This window comes from Magnolia sinica, chromosome 4 (genome assembly GCF_029962835.1).
Source record: "Magnolia sinica isolate HGM2019 chromosome 4, MsV1, whole genome shotgun sequence".
Taxonomy (NCBI): Eukaryota; Viridiplantae; Streptophyta; class Magnoliopsida; order Magnoliales; family Magnoliaceae; genus Magnolia; species Magnolia sinica.
In genome coordinates this window covers 46,053,888-46,073,703 of record NC_080576.1, presented here as the reverse complement: position 1 = coordinate 46,073,703, position 19,816 = coordinate 46,053,888, and the positions used below count along the sequence as shown (strand labels likewise).

Genomic DNA, 19,816 nt, shown 5'->3' with positions numbered 1-19,816 from the left:
CCATTTCGTTTTATAATTTTGAATGGTCCAGCGCTCCACGCGTGTAATTTACAAACGACACCTTGAGGGTACCGCTCTGGCCTGATGCAGACCATCACAGAATCCCTTGCGTTGAATTCCTTAAAACGTTTATGTTAGTCTGTAGAAAGTGTGTAATGTTCATTACTAGTCATGGTCTTCTGCCTGATTTCTTGATGTTATGAATGAATGTGATGTGTAAAAGACTCTGCAGACTCCGACGGCCTATGGGACAGCGACATAAGGACAAGATCAATAGGTTTCCAAGGTTTATAACCAGTAACGACTTCACAAGGACTTAGATCTGTGGACCTATCGACAGAACTATTAAACGCAAACTCGGCTATAGGTAGTATGGTGTCCCATGTTCTGGTGTGCCCTATATCCATCATAGGGGGAAACTCATTCGATAGATCATCAGGAAAGACATCACGAAACTCACCCATTACCAGAATGGTCTCAGTGGGTAACTTTACACTAGCCTCTGGTGCACTCTTCCCAATGGTGGGGTTTGTCCTGGCGGATGTCTTTAGTTGGGTAATGCACACATCAAATTGATATATGTGATGAGCCTTGATGTATGATGGACATAAACAAACTAAATCCTAAACATGTAATGCATTCCCTATAAGAACCCTAGGCACTGATACCAAATTTGATGCGGGACATGAAAATTAAATATGATATGCAAGATCTCAGGCTTCAGATCATACTAATTCAAGACAATCACATAATAATTTCACATCCTACACAAAAGCACAAGCATTCAAACAAGGGGAATCTTCACGGGTCCAGGCCTACATAGGCTAGGGCTGGATCTATAAAAAATTAGAAGCCAAACGATGCTCAAAGATAAGTAATAATCATCCACACATGCACAGCAATCAATCCCTAATCCAAGGGATTCACCAATTTCAATTCAAGGAACCCTAGGGTGAGAAAAAGGGCAAATAAATTAAGGATAATGCAATTTAAGGTTAGGGTTTATGAAAAACAGATATGAGAGGGTAAAATAAGAAGAAAACCTGAACTGAAAGACAGTTCCCTCTAGTCGGCCAAGGGTGGGCTCCAAACCTCCAAAGTTTCGGGTTGATCCGATCTATGGGCTATGCGTGGTGCTCCGCCGAAGTTCCAGCCCTCCTGTAGGACCAGATTCTGAAAACTGGCTATAGGGAAAAGATCTGCTACAAAAACTAATGGATTCGAGGCAAGGATGGCTATAGAAGGTGAGAAGTATGAATGATAGGTGATAGGGGTGGATTGGGATAGATGTGGCTTCGCACCAGGTAGTTAGCCCTTCGATGATGGGAGGGTTTCGCACCCAATTGGATTTTTCCACAACTCAGGAACTCAGAGGAGTAGAAAAAAATGCAGAAATTTTTTTATTAATCTTCAATGAATAAAAAAGCTACACGGGGTGCCTATTTATAGGAAAAAAACCTATACCCCAAACTCGCGCCATGTGCGCAACCTATTACTTGGCAATAAAGTAAACCAAAAATAAAATCTAATGCGTCCATGATATTCTAAATAATATTAATAAGCAAAACCTAAAATATGAGATTAATCAGACTAGTGGGCCACGATCATGAAATCCCATGATGGGCTTTACTTGATTACCGGGCCCACTCCAAAGAACCAAAACTGTCTTCTAACTAGGAGGCCCTCCCTGAACATCGTCATCAATCCAGATCGACGATGGGGCCCTCCTCCTGGCGTACGTGCGTAGGGGGGACAGCGTGCGAGTGCGTGTGCGCGTGATGTCCCCATCAAAAATCAACTGCCCCAACAACCTTTGATATTACTCGAGCTGAGGAAATTTTTTACTTCATGTTAGAAACAAAGTTCATTAAGGTTCCTGTTAATAACAAAGTGCCTCTAGCTAAGTGATTTGCACGATTTCTGGGTAAGGAGCTTCGGCCATCGAAATGTGAGGAGCAGCGACTAACCTCGTCTTCACTCTCATTGTCCTCTTCGCAGTAGTGGATGGGGGGTGCAAGGGCACTTCTTTTCTTGCTCTCCACAAGACCCAGTTGAGAGCAGAATTGGGACGAAAGCTTTGTGGCACTTCGACCGCCCAAGAACTTAACATACTGGCAATCCCACCACGTCACGAAGTTGCTCATCACTTCAGGGTACTCCGGATAGGTTGGAATCTGTAGAGCAACCGCTTCTTTACAATAAGATGTACCAAGAGAAGTATAAAGCTCCTCATCGGTAACTATTACTTGATCAAAAGGAGGTTCGTTGTATGTTGTATGAATAAGAGGACAGGGGATGTACTACACTAGGCCTAGTTGACGAGCGAATAGAGAATGGTGATATTGTTCAACCCTTGCCTTCGCATTCTTGCCTTTCTCGATCGTGCCACCAAAAGCCAAATAGCGACCGATGACGTAGGAGTTCCAAGCATGGTGCAGTTGACCGACTGGGTGCTCATCTTCAGGATCAAATTGCCCCGTGAGCCATTTTGGTCCATAAGCCTTTTTCTTCGCAAAGGGCATGAAGGACTGATTGTTATCGGACGTGTCGAGAGAGAAGAACCCTAATAGGTATTCGTTGACCGCAATGTTCTCCAGGGGAATGTGGAAAATTCGGTCGCCATAAGAGGAAAACGATCGATCGATGTGTTCCTGACTGAAGAGATGAGGTCGAAAATACGCCCACATATGTACAAGCCATATAGGTCCTCCTGCCGAGTATAATCCTTTGACATTGATTTCATAAAGACCTCTATATAGATGACTTCGAACAAACGGTGACAATGCTACTCGATGTTCTTGAACAAGGCACTTAGCTAAAGTAACATATTCGATCGTGACTTGCTGAGCATTGATGCATAAGAGATGACGACAGATCCAAAAGAGAAGAAAGGCAAGATGCTCAATTTCTTCGACCGGTCCCTCGAATTTGCGGTACACATTCATGAAATTGGTATATCCTTTGGCAGTCTTGTTGGGGAAGTTTTTGCATTGCCCTGTTTTGACCTTTGCATGATTTACCATCCCAAAAGGTAAAAGTTCAATCGGGTGGCAAATGTCTTTAATGGTGATGCTCATCGGACCACCACCAAACATGAAAGTGTTGGTGGAAGTGCTCCAAAACAATGATAAAGCAAGGAGAGATGCATTGGGAAAGTAATCCAAAAGTGATAGTTTGATGCACTTGTACATACCAAGGTCTCTCCACAGATCTGTGTTGGGCCGATACTCTATTAAACCAATCTTCCCACCCTGGAAGTAGTTTCAGCCACAATCTTGGTGTTTTTAATGTGTTGATCGCATTAGGAACGATTTTGGATCTGATTAGAATGTTATCCCCCGGACAGATTGGGAAGAATGGATCCAAGGGTTACAGTGCTTCGACCGAAATCTCTGGAGAGAATGAAGGGCCAAGCAGAAGGCTTCTTCATGTATCAAAGAATTGAAGATTATCCCCTCGGTACACTTTCCTGCAAACAAATCCATTATCGCCATTATGTCTTTTTTAACAAAGGACGGGTTGGACGATGAAAAAGCCATTGTTAAGAGATGAGAGTAGCTGAGATTTCGGGAGAAGGGAGATACAAAAAGAGAAGGATTTTGGAATTATGATGAATTCAAATGTTAAATTGTGTATATATAGACGAGTGGAAAGCAGCATTTATTGTGAAATCATGCCTATTTCGGTAGAACGGCTCTTTGAGACACATGTTGGTTCAAGACTCGTTCGACGCTTCGAATCGACGCGACCGGTACTGATGATAACAGTCGAAGGCGGTTCGCATTTGGGTAACACGTGTGGGCATTTATCATAGCGTTAGCAAAACCTCAAACGCCACTGCCATTCTCTTCAAAAGAACAACAACGAAGGGGCCAATGTTTGTACCCTCTCCAGCCAAATCCTGTTTTCAGCCAATCAGGGCCAAATACGTGTAATCTGTATGAATGCGCATGCTACGATTACAGGATTTTCTACAGATATGTACGGTTGCATTTCAGAAACAGAGCCATAACGTATCAATTGCATTAAAGCAATTGAGGAAAGTGCGATCGAGTAATAGGTGGTCAACGATCAAATTCACACGATCGCTAGACAGGTGGCTGAAGATCAAAGGGAGCCAGAATGTGAGAAGCATCCAAAAGCAAAGTAATGGAAAAATGATTATGATAACCGTCAGAACGTGGGAAGGATACGGAACTACTGGATCAAAGCTATAAATAAAGAAAGTAAAGCAAGTTGAAAAATCGTCTCACACCAACCAAACCAATCAAAAAACCAAAATTTATCTTTCAATTGTCTTTCAAATTATCTCATCAGATTTACATTCCATGGTGTAATTGTCTTCTTTTCTTACCAAGTATATTTCTTTTCTTAGTATAATCATTTACTTTCCGCATTTTCTATTTACATTCCTTAGTATGTTTTGTAGTGTCAATGTAGTAGTTAATAATTATAGTTGTAATTGGAACTTCATCCCGTCACTGGCAGAGCACCCTTCAATGGTCGATAGTGGTCAATTGTAAGTTGTTCTTTCTTATTCCACTCTATCTGCATTAAAAAGTCCTTTCGCACGGAAGGCAAAGAAGTAACCCATCATCAGATGATGAACCCCACCCTTTGATTATCGCCTGATTAATTTACACATTGGGCGAGTGGTTGAATAGGCGACCGATCTCCTCAGATCTCGATTATATTGTGTCTGCTTACTTCGGTGCTCAGGGTCATTTTGTTCAGTTTGAATTGGAACCGCAATCCCAATTTTGGCACGCCCACACGTCACCTGTGCCAGAGAAGGATCGCAAATAGCGACGAATAATCGTCTAATGCTATATAAATCTGATTATTATCCAAAATGCCTGTCCAAAAAGGACACAATCCCATGTCCAATAGCCCGATCGATGAGCTGATCGACCACCGGCATGCGGTATTCGTCCTTTGGCGTAGCCAGGTTTAGATTTCTAAAGTCAATACACACCCTTAACTTACCATTATTTTTTATCACCGGAACCACATTTGACATCCATTCTGCATATTTGATTGGTCGGATGAAACCGGCTTTCAAGAGTCGCTCAATCTCCTCCTTGATCTTAAGGGTGACTTCGGCCGTCATCCACCTAGGTGGCTGCTTGTACAGCCAACAACCTTCTTTCGTGGGTAATCTATGCTCAACCAAGAATCGATCTAGTCCTGGCATTTCATGGTAATCTCACGCTAAGCAGTCGACAAACTCCAAAAGTAACTTTGTTAACTCCTTCTCAGGCGGTCGCAGCAAGTTGCTTATGAATGTTGGCTTTGGGTCATGATCCGCCCCAGGTTGATCTCGACCAGCGGGTCCTGGACATATGGTCGAATATCTTCTTCCTCCTTTGATGCTTCTTCAAACTCGAAATTGTCTCTCTCGGTCGATTCTTCTGACTTAGCCAATTTCGCAAAACAACCTTCATCGATTTCCTTTAGGCTCTCTTCAAGCCTCTTTATTTTAGTCGTGAAGTCGGCCCCACTCACCTCGTTACTTGATGTCCTGATCATGGGACCTCTTCGATGATACAGCGAGAAGTCGGTTGATAGAGGACAATATCCTTCGACCAAGCGTCATTGGCTCAAGTAACTTCAAAAATAGCTTGCACAATGCTATCTGGGTTCTTTTTTATCGTGATCCCCGTGGGGCGGCTGAGCTTATTTCTCCCAATGAATCTGATAGGTCTTACTTCTTCACCGTAGTAATAAGCTTCATTAGCATTCGAAGTGGCCAAGAAAGGTTTGTTCTTGGCCAAGACTAACTCGACTTTGTCTTAGTTCCAAAAAATAACAAACTGGTGGAAAGAAGATGGGATGCATGCAAAAGAATGGATCCAGTCTCTCCCCAACCGCGCATTATAGCTTGATGAAGTATCGACCACAAAAAATTGTGCCAAAACTATTTTTGTGCCCACAGTCAGATCGACCGGTAAGACACTGTGTGTTCGCGACGTGGCCAGCAAAATTGGTAACGGTCACCTCCAAGGGGATTACATCGGCCGTGGGCTTCGCCAACTTGACCATCATTCCCCTCGGTAACAAATTTGTTGCAGCCCCATTATCAACCAAAATCCTGGTAACAGGACATCCATCCAGATGAGTGGATATGTACAATGGCTTAAGGTGTTATGTCATGTCGCCGGTGAGTTTGTCGATAATCACCCTTTCGGATGCACCCCCGGTTGCAACAGTGACCGTGTCGACATGTGATGCTTTGTCGACCTTAGCTTCTTTTTCCTCTTCAAACGGGAAAGAAGCGTGTTGTATGATTACTGGATGAGCATATTCTTCTACATCCCCAGGCATTGTGTTTGGTTGAGTGGGCATTGCCTGAAAGTTGGACAAAATTTGAGGACCTTGATGCCTTCTTCTACATCTCGAGCATATCAGTCGCAGATTTGAGGACCTTGATGCCTTCTTTGGATGGCGATCGATCGATCATCTTGAGGACGAGGAATCCAATGGCGTCCCCGCATGGGTCAGCCGGACATTCTCCGTTGATCATCTGAGCTGAGATCGATATTCGATTTCAGACAATCTCTCAAATTTGCAGTGACCATGTTCACTTCCATATTAGTTGGAAATGGTTTCCGGGAACTTCAGTAGCCCACGGACGATATGGTCCTAAATGATGTTCCAGAAAACAACACAGTTGTTAGTCAAGTGGGACCAAGTTCCATGCCATTTGCAGTACTCGATCTTTCATTAGTTAGAGGTACTTTATGATTGCTAGGAACATTAATAAATTTTTCGGCCAACATGATATCAAATATTTCTTCAGATCGAGTGATATCAAAGGTATACACCTTTTGAGCCTTTTGTGTGGTCAGGGCGGTCAACTCCGCTTTGACTAATGCTGAACATACCAGTGCCTTTTTAGCCACTACTTCGACAATTGCAATTTCGTAATTAGGATCGTTGTAATACATCCCCAACGACGAATTCATTCGGCTAGCCCCTTCCTGTAGGAGTTTCTCATAGCGAGAAACCTTTATGTTTAGATCATATAGATCAACAAACTCCGTGCCTTTGAACTTTTTGCGAAGCTTATATTCCAGTCTTGTGCGAGCTGCACAAATTCAGCCATGATTATGACTACTTTACAACGGCTCTTCACCCCCTTGAATCACATAATATAACTCTCGTATGATTCCCCCGGCAACTGTCGGAATCGTGCAAGATCAGTCATAGTTATCTCCCTATTTTTGGAGAAGAATTGAGCATGGAACTTCTCTTCCAACTCCTGCCAGGTGTGTATTGAATATGGCAGTAGGTTTGAATACTAGGTGAATGCCGCAGCGGTCAACAAGAGAGCGAATAACTATAACTTATGATAATCATTGTTGGCGAGTTCATCACACCGCATCGTGAAACGGCCGGCGTGTTCAATAATTGACTGACCAGGTTCGCCCGAGAACAAGGCAAAATCTGGTCAATAACTTATCGGTAGTAGATGTTGTTGATCTACCCATTTGGGGTAGGGTTTGTGATACACAGGGATGGTGTTACGGCCGAGCACTTGGCCAGCAACTTCTTAAACAAGTTGTATTATCTAGTCACGGTCGACCCGCTGAGGTTTTACAGCTAGTGGATGATCCAGACCAAATAAGTTAAGATTATCAGGAAATCTAAGGCCCCGATGCGGATTTAATCCAGCTGGCGGTCCATGATTCCTATTATCAAGCGCAAAACTCCTAACCTCCCACTCAGGTTATCCAACTTTCATGGGAGGTGGCGCATTCCTAACCTCCAAAGGAGGAATCAGTGGTGAGTTGTGTTGCAAAGGCGGCATAGGTGGCAACGGAATTGCGTTGCCGACTGAGATTCCATTAACAGTATGTTGCGGTGCCAATGGTGTTCGTTCCATTATTACAGCCAACAATCATTGCATCTTGCATGGCTTCAATCTTACTAGCCATATAGTGATTGGTGCTTTCAGCCTAGATACGAAATTGCTCGGCTAGAGCCCTTCCACATTCTTGTACCATCTAGATGCTCATCTGAACATCCCAAAGCACTACTGATACATCGTCCGGAAGTACGGCTCGAGACGTGGACGGTCCAGCTTAATCTAGTCAGGTTAGTATTCAGATTTGACACCTCTTGTGGTGCATGGACCGGCATATCCTCCCCTGGAGGTGGTGCGGTCAGTGTTGAGGGTTCGACCCCAACAAGTCGGGCATTTCTCCTCTGCATTTTTGACAAAAGTCAAACCGGTAGTTAATAGACAAGGTCCCATCGGGCATGCCAGAAAATTGTTCGTCGTTGTTTTCTCACACAATGTATGCAAGCATGACAAAATTGGATTTGTGGCTCCAATTCAAACCAAACAACAATGACCCTGAGCGTCAAGGTAGGCAAACACGTAGTGTATGATTGGTCGCCTATTCAACCACTCGCTCATGTACAAATTGGATCAGGTGATTTTCAGAGGGTGGGGTTCATCCTCTGATGATGGGTTACTCCTTTGCCTACCATACGAAAGGACTTTTCGACATAAATTAAATGAAATGAGAAAAATCCTTACCATCGACCGCTGTGAGCTATTGAAGGACACCTTTCTGATGATTGAACGAAGTCCAACGTACGAGCATGAACTCAAATTACGGCTAAAAATTACCAGCTACTTCATTACCACTAAAGATTACACTACGGAATGTAAATAGCAAGCTGAAAGGTAAATGATTACACTAGGAAATGTAAATTGCTCGATAGGAAAAGTAAAGGATTACACTGTGGAATGTAAATTGACTAGTAATTGAAATATAATGTTGGGTTTGTTTGGTTTGGTATGAGATGAATTTTTTTTCTTGATTTGCTCTGCTATTTATAGCTTTGATCTAGGCATTTTAGATCCTTCCCACATTCCAACAGTTACGATAACCGCTCCCCATTACTTGGATTCTAGATGCTTCCCACATTCTGCTTTCTTTACTTCTCTCTTCACCACCTATCTTGTGACCGTGCGAGCTCAATCATTTCTCTGATCATTTGAACTCGGTCGTTCTTCCTATAGACCGCTCTAGTGATGCACGGCAATAACTGATACATTGTGGCTCCACTTTCCGAGACATCGTCGTACATATCTGCAGGAAAATCCCTGGGCGCAGCATGCGTGCCTGTACAGATCACACGAGACCTACTTTGATTGGTCACGGGAGGACTCGGCCGAAATGGGTACGAACACAATCATCTTAACATTAATCTCCTTGAGTGCCCTAGAGGCTGCTTTAGCCCATTGGACCTCCCCTTTCTTTATGCAATCGGTAATGGGACATGATGGAACTGAACCCTCTAATGAACTGCATATAAAGGTGGCTAAGCCATGAAAGCTACTGATGGGGACATCACGCGCACTCACGCCGCCCCCCCTACACACGTACGTACGCAGAATGAGGACCCCACCATCGATCTGGCTCGATGACGACGTCCAGAGAGGGCCTCCTAGCTAGAAGACAAGTTTTGGTTCAAAAAAGTGGCCCGATAGTCAAGAAAAGCCCACCATGGGATCTCATGATCGTGGCCCACTCATCGGATTGGTTTTATATTTTAGGTTTTGCTTATTGTTATTATTTAGAACATCGTGAACGCTTTAGATTTCCTCGTTTGATTTTTATTTTAGTTTACTTAATCGCCAAGTAATAGGTGTCGCACATGGTGCGAGTTTTGGGTATAGGGTTCTCCCTATAAATAGGCACCCCTTGTAGTTTTTTTCATTCATTGAAGTTAATAAAAAAATTCCTGCTTTATTTTTCTGCTCTCTTCGTGAGTTGTGGAAGAATTCAAAAGTGGGTGCGAAGCCCTCCCTTTTCGAAGGGCTAACTACCGTGGTGCGAAGCCACATCGATCCCCATTCACCCCCATCTTCCATCACCTTTTTTTCCATCTTCCCTCACCATCCGTACTTCGAATTTGTCCTTTTGTTGCATCAGATTTCTTCATTACAGCAGGTTTCCAGATTTCGGCCCGCAGGCGAGCTGAAACTTCGGCGGAGCACCACGCACAAACCGTACATCGGATCGAGCTGAGATTTGGGAGTTTTGGAGTCCATCCCTGGCCGACCAGGGCCAAGGTGGCCTTTTCTGAATAGTGGGCCCCACACACGTGCGGCCGGGATCACACGCACGTCCGTCTGGGCCATTGTTGCTGTCCACACGAGGGATCATCTTTTGGCTCAGGTTTTTATCCTCTCATAGCCGTTTTTCATGAATCCTAACCCTAAATTACATGATCCCTAATTGATTTGCCTCTTTTTATCACCTTAGGGTTCCTTGAATTGAAATTAGGGAATCCCTTGGATTAGGGACTAATTTTTATGCATGAGTAGTTGATTTTATTTCCCTTTGACATCGTTTGGTTTATAATTTTTATTGGTCCAGTCCTAGCCTATGTCGGCTTGAACCCGCATAGATTCCCCTTTAATTGAATGTTTGGATTTTCATGTGGGTTGTGGAATTTGTGTGATTGTTTCTGAATTGGTGTGATCTAAGCCTGAAATCTAGCATATCATATTTAATTTTCCAAGTCCTGCATCAGCTACGCACCTCATGAATATTGGGCGGCTTAGGCCAACTGACCATGGCCTTGACCTTCTCGGGATCCGCAGACACGCCTTCAGATGACACGATAAAACCTAAAAAGGTGACAATATTGGACAAAAACGAACACTTTGAAGTTGGAATACAACTTCTCTGCCAATCCCACTCACTTGCCTCAGATGGTGGAGAAGTTGTTCCTTAGTCATGTTATAAATAAGAACATCGTCAAAGTACACGACTAGGAACTTCCCCATAAAAGGTCTCAACATCTAGGTCATCACCCACATAAATGTACTCGGGGCATTGGTCAGCTCAAAAGGCATGACTAGCCACTCGTACAACCCATCATTCATCTTGAAGGCAGTCTTCCATTCATTACCTGGGTGAATGTGAATATAGTGATACCCACTATTGAGGTCTATTTTAGAGAAGATGGTAACATCAATCATCATGTCCAACATATCATCAAGATGCAATATGGGAAACCGGTACTTGACAGTAATCTTGTTGATGGCCCTGCTATCCACACACGTGCACCATATGCCACCCTTCTTGGGCGTCAGAAGTGCGGGCACAACACATTGGCTCATGCTCTCCTGAATGAGCCTTTTTTGCAGAAGCTCATCAACTTGCTTCTTGAGTTTTGCAAGTTCTACTGGGTTCATTCTATAATGAGGAAGGTTTGGAAGAGTCGACTCTGGAACAAGATCAATGGCATTTTAGATGTCCCTCATGGGTGGAAGCTCATCCAAGAGATCATCAAGAAAAATGTCTCTAAACTCATCCATCACCGAAATCACAGCACTGGGCAACTCTACACTAATCTGGGGTAAAGCCTCTCTAACCATGAGGGCATACACCTCTGAATCCGCTCATCTGTTTCTCAAACTCTTTTGCATTAATAATATGAAGAGAATTAAGCTTGGACTTTCTCGAAGTACCAGGATCACCCTTCTTAGTGACCTCCTTTTCCGGGATGTTCTTGGGTGGTAAGGGGCTCAATTTAATTTTCTTGCCCCCAAACATGAACATAAAAATATTCGAGCGACCGAATATTGTAACGTCCAAATCAAACAACCAGGGCCTACCTAAGATGATGTGGCCGACATCTATGGGAACCACATTGCACCACAGCGAATCCTTACACGACCCAAACTAGATGGGGATAAGACATCATTGTCAAACCGAAATGGAGGACTCGTCAACCCACGACACTCTGTAGGGTTAAGGGTGAGACTCAACTTTCAAGCCCAGTCGACTCAAGGTGCTAGTAGAGACCACGTTAGCACAGCTGCCATTATCCATGATCACTTTACAATTATTTTCTCCACACTTGGCATAAGTGTAAAAGATCGTATACGCCAATCATTACTCTCCTTAGCTTGGGCAAAGGCGCATCTGACAACTGCAAGTATCGAGGTCTCTTGCTCATCAAACTCCTCATCACTAGCACCAATGTCAGGCTCATAGTCCTCTACATCGCAATCACTCTAGGCATCCTCTTTTGTCTCATCTATCATAAGAGCTTCACCTCTTTCTTTATTCGGGCATTCCTTTGCGAGGTGACCATAGCTATTACAACAGTAACACTGTATGTGCTCACTTCCCTTTAACTAATGCTGGCTAGACCCTTTATCATCTTTGTTATAATAGGTGGGAGCAGTTAGGCCCTTAGTCTGGCTCCCAGGGTTATGTTTAGGTCCCTGAGGATTAACCCTACCACTGGAATCCCTAGTCCCAAACCGCTTTATGGTTGGTTGCACTAAGTATCGCTCAAGCTACCCTACCCTAAGGTAGGCCTCCTCTAATGTACCCATATCGTGAAGGATGAGCTCACGCCTAATGTCAGCTCGAAGGCCCATCCTAAAACGAGACAGGGTCACTGAAGGGTGCTCATCAACATCGCATCGCATCATATATTCCTCAAACTTGGTGACGTAATCCATGGCAGGCATTGACCCTCGCCTTAATGATTGCCACTGGTCCAAAAGACGCTCACGGTAGGAAAGTGGGAGATATTTTTCTCTAAGGACCTCTTTCTTCGCAACCCATGATGTAATTGACTCATCTCCATGCCACTCAGCCTTCTGTAACGTATTGATCCAAAATAGCTTGGCTTAACCCGTTAACTTCATCTTTGCGAACCTAACTCGACAGCAATCTAACATGTCATGCCACTCAAAGAAGTGGTCCATGTTGGCCAGCCAGTCGAATAAATCCTTCGGGTTCAAGCGGCCATCAAAGCTAGGAGCATCGACTTTGACACTCTTCATAACCTTGTCCTCAAGGTCGTAACGATCCCGCAACTCTTTGCGGGGTGCGTAGACACACAGTCCTACATGACTTACTCCCTGACTAAAGTTCTTATTACAACCCCTAATGGGTTCTATTGGGACTGGACCCTATTCAACTAGGTCCTCATCCATTGGCTCTCTTGCCTAAGACTGGTGGTCTTCCCCAATGACGGGGGTACTGTGAGAGATAGCCTCTAATCGCATGATACACTGGTTGCTAGCAGTCAATTGCGCGGCAATGGTCATATTCTGCATCTCAATGGCCATCAGATGGCGGTTAATCTTTTCGTGATCCTCAGCAATTTGATCTAGGTTCATGGTTGGGAATAGACGAAAATCACGACCTATTCGCATTTGTATACAATAAACGACCCTACGGAAAGACAACCTAGACTATATATGTACTATATGATTAATGCAACACAATTCAGATTTGACGCCACCAAAATGTGACTCTAAAAAAAATCAGATTTGATGATGCTTAATGCGATACTAATCTAGGTATGCAATGGGATGCTCGTAGATTTTAAATGCACCTAACAACTCTACGTTCAAACGGGGAATACTAACCTATGCTAGAACCCCGCTCTAATACCAAATTTGATGTAGGATGAGTGAAACTAGCCTAGGATGAATGATGCAAGATCAAACTATGTATAAATTTAAGCGTTCAACAAGTAAAATCGAGCACATCCACATTATAAGTAATGAAAATTCTGATTAACCACTCAATGGACCTTAGGCTATCACATACACTGTGCATGAAAGTATAAAATATCACAAGAGTGGCCCACTTGGAAGTTGGGACTTCCAATCTAGCATAGGTAAGGCAACATTCACATGAAGAAACAATATAAAAATCAGATTTGGGGAAATGGGTTTATCTGCAAATTAGATTTTTTAAGGGGGTTTTGGGAATCGAGAATCGAGGTTTGGGAATCCTAGTAATTAGGGACTTAGGGATTTAGGGATTTATGATTTTAGGAAATTGGGGATTATGGTTTTAGGTTTAAGATTGATGATAGGGTTAGCAAAATCGTGTAGAGGATGATGTAAGGAGAAAGAAGATGTAAAAAATGAGAGAATAGGGCTGTCTGTACGGACGTACGGCTGTCCGTAATGTTGGAAGGTAAAAAAAAATGGATGTGGGATGAAAGGGTTTTGGTTCTAGAGGTATTGTAGAAAAAGGAAGAAGAAGAAAAGTGAAGAGAGTTGTGTACCTTATTGGAAAAGAGAAAGAGGAAAAGGAGAACTTTGGAGCAGTCCACCCCCAAGCAATCTTTTAGCCCTTCCACAATCCGATTGGAATGGAGGGTTTTCTCACAAACCCTAAAGAAAGATGAAGAATGGCTTTTTCTCAAGAGAGACAAGTCTTTTGTTTTCTTTTACTCAAAAACACCATTAGGGTTGGGCATCCCCCCTCTTGCTTATATATCACAAATACCAAAAATTACAAAATTGTTATCCACTTAAGTGTTATGGCCAATAATCTAAAATAAGCACACTAAAACACCTAAGCGCAATCTCAATCGTCTAATAAATCCTAAAATAACAAATATATATATATATAAAGCAATATCAGGGTCCAAGGGCTGGTGGCCCGATGGCTCAATCGACAAGATCCAACAGTCGGATCGACACGAAAATAAAAACCTATGACAAAATGTGTCCTAAGCAGCCTACATGCATCACCCCAATGTGGGGTCTTCCTAATGCACGTCCAATGCATGTGGAGTCTTCAAAGTGGTCCAATGGGCCCCATTTGGAACTCGTCTCCCATCCACAAAGAGGGTTGCACTAATATCAGTGGTCGCCTCTACCTCTGGTATACTTGAGTAGGTCCTCTGATGTCCCCATCAACACTCCATCTTCACACCCACCTACATGGGGCCTTGAGTCCTGTGATGTGATGCTAGGATTGTAGCCCATCTCCTCTATTGCATTCTTTTTGCATCCTTTCCTTTATTTCTTCCACCTGGGGCCTTGGGTTCTATGATGTGAGATGAGTGGCATAGCCCATCTCACTTAGGGCATTTCTCTCACACCTTTTTGTTTCTTTCACCTACAAGAAGTCATTTGGCTTTGCAAAGTTAAGGCTAAGTAAATTAGTGGTTTCGCCCCACCTAGCCTTTTGCAGGCTATTCGAAGCATGACCAACCAATGTTGAGCTTTTACTGAAGTCTCGTGAAAGTCATAAAATTCCATGAAGTAGAGATCGCACGCCGTGCGGGCAGAAGAGGGTGCCTAACCCCTTCCTCTTCTATCACTGAGACCCTTACCTAGAATCTAAGGTCGCTGACTAATTGCAAGAGTCACTTGAATCGAGGGATCTCCTAATCCTTCGATCTGTTGACAATTGTACAGATTCTAGTCAGCCATAGACTCTAAGCCCTTTCTGACTAATGGTGACTCCAAAATTAACATATCAATTCATATATGAGTCACGTCCCATTGCGCACCACAACCAAGGAAACAAAATAACCGGGCTGCGAGGCACACACACATCGTCATCCCCTCGTGTTGCGGCGGTGTCCACAATAGATATATATATATATATATATATAGATATATATATATATATATATGTATATGTATATATAAAATCCTCAAGTATTTTGCACCCATAATCCTTGAAATGGAGTAAATGTGTAAAGAGATGGAAGTTGGAATGTTCACTCCTAAATGTTGTCGCTCTCTCACTATTTTCAGATTCTTGAGAAAGAGGCCGGCATTAGCATGCTTTCAAGGACTCCCATAAATATTATGTGAAAAAGAAGAGATGAAAATTTCGCAAGAAACTGGAAATCATGGAGTCCAGGTTTCTTGCTTGGACATTTTTAAGAAAGAATGGTTCAAAATAATTGAAGTGAATCTGAGATGTTTTCCCTATATTTTGAGAGAAAATGGATAACTTCTATAGCTAGAATTGTCATGAGCAAAAGATGTTTTCATCTTACAGAGTTCTCCATTCAGAAAATAAATCAAGGTTGTAGGGCCTTAATATGGACCACTGATTGATCAGAGATATATATACCATACAGTGTTGGATGAAGTGACTAGAGAATGGATGCAAATGAATAAAATAAACAGATACAAGTGAGGATGGTGTTAATGTGCAACGATAGATTGATGCCCTGCTGGACTATTAAGCTGAACGGAAGACAAGAAAATCATGAGGATATGAACAGGAGATCATTACATGGTCTAGCTCATCATCAAACATACAGTTTGCTAATATAGAATTCAGTACATGTGAGACCATATCTTGGTGATCCAAACCATTGATCTCAGGAGCCTCTCAACGGACAAGGGGTGCAATGAAATACTACAAATTGGAAGATTCTAGCCCTTTAATATGACCAACAAAAAAGATGGTTAAGAAAATACAACGATGCTCCATGTTCAATGCAAAGTAGTCCTGCAATCAAAGGGTTGGGATTTTCCAAACTGGAAGGTATTCCAAAAACCCATATCCACCATGAGACCCATCAGATTGATGGTCTCGATCACCAAATCATAGGCCCAGATGTACAGGATCCTGTCCATCAGCAAACTGTAGGGCTGCTGATGAGCAGGATTCTGTCTCCCCTAATCTGCAATGATAGATTGATGTCCTACATGAATTTTATTCAAATGGAATCCAAAATAAAAAGGCAATATACCTAGTTTCAAAAACCCTGGACTCAAATCAAAAGAAAAACAAGATGAGAGAGGAGAAAATAAATGAGATTTAGATTGATGTCAATTCAAAATATTAATATGTTGGAGTGCAATACCCTGATAGGCCTTTCATGTTTATTCCGTTCATCGTCCAAGTATTCCTGGACAAGCTTTGATATAGCATCATGGAGATCCTTCTCCTTCAGGCTACAAGTCGCCTGAATAGGGAGAATACGATGACACCAGCTGCACCAAAATAAACCATATATATTCAAAATGCATAATAAAGTTCTCAATACATGACCAAAACATGGGCAAGCATGCCAAATGAATACTCAGGATATGCAGGTTCTACATATTGTAATAGGAGATGTCTGCTGGCCCCACATGCACCTCTTCATGCAGACATTTGTGCCAACCCAGTACGTGTGTCGGACATCCAAGTCATGTATCAGGTGGGGTGCAAGTGTAGATCATCTGACCAAACAATCACACTAGTAGACTAATAAGTATGCCACACACGTACGAAAACAACAGCTTGCAAATTTTTTAGACCATCCATTATTTTTGAACAATTGGGGCCTACGTAAAAGTTGACCAGCCTGATTTTGACCAGACAATCTAGACTGAGGGTCCCACCTGCACTTAGCATGTGTATCCATGCATAAGTGCATGAGTTTACAACCACTGTTACCATTGTGGAATACCTTGCTTAGAACACATCCACACAACACCGCATCTGGGCCAAGCCACTCCAATCTAGACTACGGAAAGAGCATAGCTACCAGCAATGCAGATGATTCCAAGGCACCTAATTGAAATCAAGGAGATTATGGTGATGGTGGGAGTGGTAGTGATCAGAGTACACATGCCAATTATGATGATAATGACGACAAATATGATGTTATAGAGTCTACGCGTATGCCTACCTATCAGATCCTACAGTCTCCATGGCCAAACTCAGCGACGTCAATACCCATATAGTCAATACGGGGATTATTCGCAGCAGCCGCCAATTGGTCATAAGACAGCTACATATTTGGCTACCCTCCTCAATATTGTCAGTATGGATATGGACAATACAACAGACGCACACGATGCTGAGTAGGCTCGACAATCCTTTTGGTATCTTCAAAACTTTTACTAAAGATATCAATTATATATGAGTGTGTGTGTGTTTTACAACAGCTGTTTTACACTTTTACTATTATGATTTGAATCATTCCATAGTCTAATAGTTGATATTCAAAAACTATGAGTAGTCTAATAGTTGAATCATTCCGTTATAGGCCGATACAAATATGCGACAGCGAAAATGGCAAGACCAATATGCCCACCAATACTGATATTCAAAAACCTCCCACAATTCAAAACCAGAGTCAAGTACACAATGTTCTTTTCTTTCGTTTATGTAGATATTTTTTATTTTTTAAGTTTCCCAAACAGCATAAATGGACAAGGGTAAGAAAAGAGAGGTGAAAACAATTCTTTTTCCCAATGTTGTCAAAATCCTACAATTTAGGATTTGAGTTGAATCTTAAGCAAAATGATTTGAATCCCACCTTTGAATCCCTTTTTATATGAATCCTACGATTTGGTGATTTGAATCCTACGATTTGGTGATTTGAATCCTACGCTTTAGTATTCAAATCCCAATTTACAATTCAAATTATACGTGTTTTCTTTTATGTTAAGCTTCACTTGGCTTTCATTTTATGCTTTTTAAATTGGTAGGGGGTTTTAAGAATCATTTAAAAAATAAAAATAAAAAAATAAAAAACAAGAATCGTTTAGCAAAGGTAAATTATTTTATTTTGTTCTTTATAAGAGATTAAATGATATATATTCTCTTCAATGTTGAATTGTAGAGTTTTTTTATGATTTCTTACTTATTAACGGGTCGAAACACCAAATTAATGTATGAATTATCTGGAATGTTTTTATGGATGGTTACGACATGTTGACTTATATCTCTTGTGGAATGATAGTTAGAAATCAAAATATCTTTTTTTGTCGGTTTACTAAATCAAAAGCCACTTTTCCAATGCAATTCTACATTCAAGAAAGGTAACAAGAACAGAGAACATTAAAGGATCCTTGTAAGTTTTTTCAGGAAAATTTCTTTAAAGTAAAATAATAAATAAATAAATAAATAAAGAAGAAGAAGAAGAAGAAGAAGAAGAAGGTAAGAATCATTTAATTTTTAAGTAATACCATGTCATGATAGTGTTAAAGTTTTCAATTTTTTTCTGATTTCTTATATTTTTTTCATATTCTTAAGAAAATCATTTTTTTAAAAAAAATCCTACGAATTACGATTCAATATGATTCTACCCCTATTATGATTTGCAAGACGATAACGACTTTGACAACTTTGCTTTTTCCACCCTTTTTTAAGGGGTGGAAAAAAGGATCAATGAAAAATCTAGTCATTATATTTTCTTTCACATACCAAACAGGCCCTAAACTATAGGAGACGGAACAATATGAAATGTAGAACATGAATGATAGAAGGCAAAAAAGGTACCCAGTGCTATTCCAAATAACATTGGCTGTAAACGCTCATATCTCCATACAGGTTGCACACATGTATGAGAGACCACTCATCTGTTTGGGCCATTTGGGTACTGGTGGATTGGGTGTGGACAAAAAAATTACACCAGTCCAGTGATGCTACTGATTTGAGGATTTTTGAGGATAACAACCAGATCAAGAGGCAGAAGTCTTCCAGTCGGCAGCTAGGGTCATTTAACCGGTGTGATTTTTGGGCCATAGCCCATCCACAGGAGGGGGTAGAGCCCGATAGATGAATGGACTGGATCTCACATGCGTCCACGTATTCTTGATAACTAAGATATTGGCATTTAGTGCAGGATTACTTCCTTTAAAAAGCAGGCAACTTACAGTGGAGGTTTTAAGCTTCCAGAACCCAGAGAGTGAAAAATATTTGACAAAATATCAACAGTATGCTGGTAGTTATTTCTTGAGAAAGTGAAGAGAAGCAACCCGCTCCTAGTTAGCTTCACCAATGAGAGAACTGAACCTATTTCCACATCTGCATCTGTCTTGGCAGATGGAGTTTCTTTTGCGACCTCACCTGCTTGCAGAGATTATAAAAAGCCACACATCAGTGTCTTGAAGTTGAAACCCAGAAAGGACCGGATGGTTGGACTGGTTTGGGCCAAACCGGCCACAAAAATGAGTTAGGTAACCACAAAACCCATTTCTGGCAAGCAATCATTCAAACCGTCTGGTCCAGGTTGGTTATTTATCCTAGTTGAACCCTGGTTCAACTGTTTATTCATA

General features: G+C 41.9%; 1 protein-coding gene across 3 annotated transcripts in view; it reads right to left on the bottom strand.

Annotated features, from left to right (window-relative positions):
- Nucleotides 1-19,816, bottom strand: part of LOC131243077 (uncharacterized) — a 64,796-nt gene that overhangs the window by 25,447 nt on the left and 19,533 nt on the right. For 2 of the 3 annotated variants that reach the window (XM_058242153.1, XM_058242156.1), the window contains exons 4-5: nucleotides 19,415-19,610; nucleotides 16,627-16,756 (exon numbers count right to left, since the gene is read on the bottom strand). In XM_058242153.1, the coding sequence (XP_058098136.1) occupies nucleotides 16,627-16,756; nucleotides 19,415-19,610 (326 nt within the window). The remainder of the gene's footprint in view (nucleotides 1-16,626; nucleotides 16,757-19,414; nucleotides 19,611-19,816) is intronic. The other variant, XM_058242154.1, reaches the window with a different exon arrangement.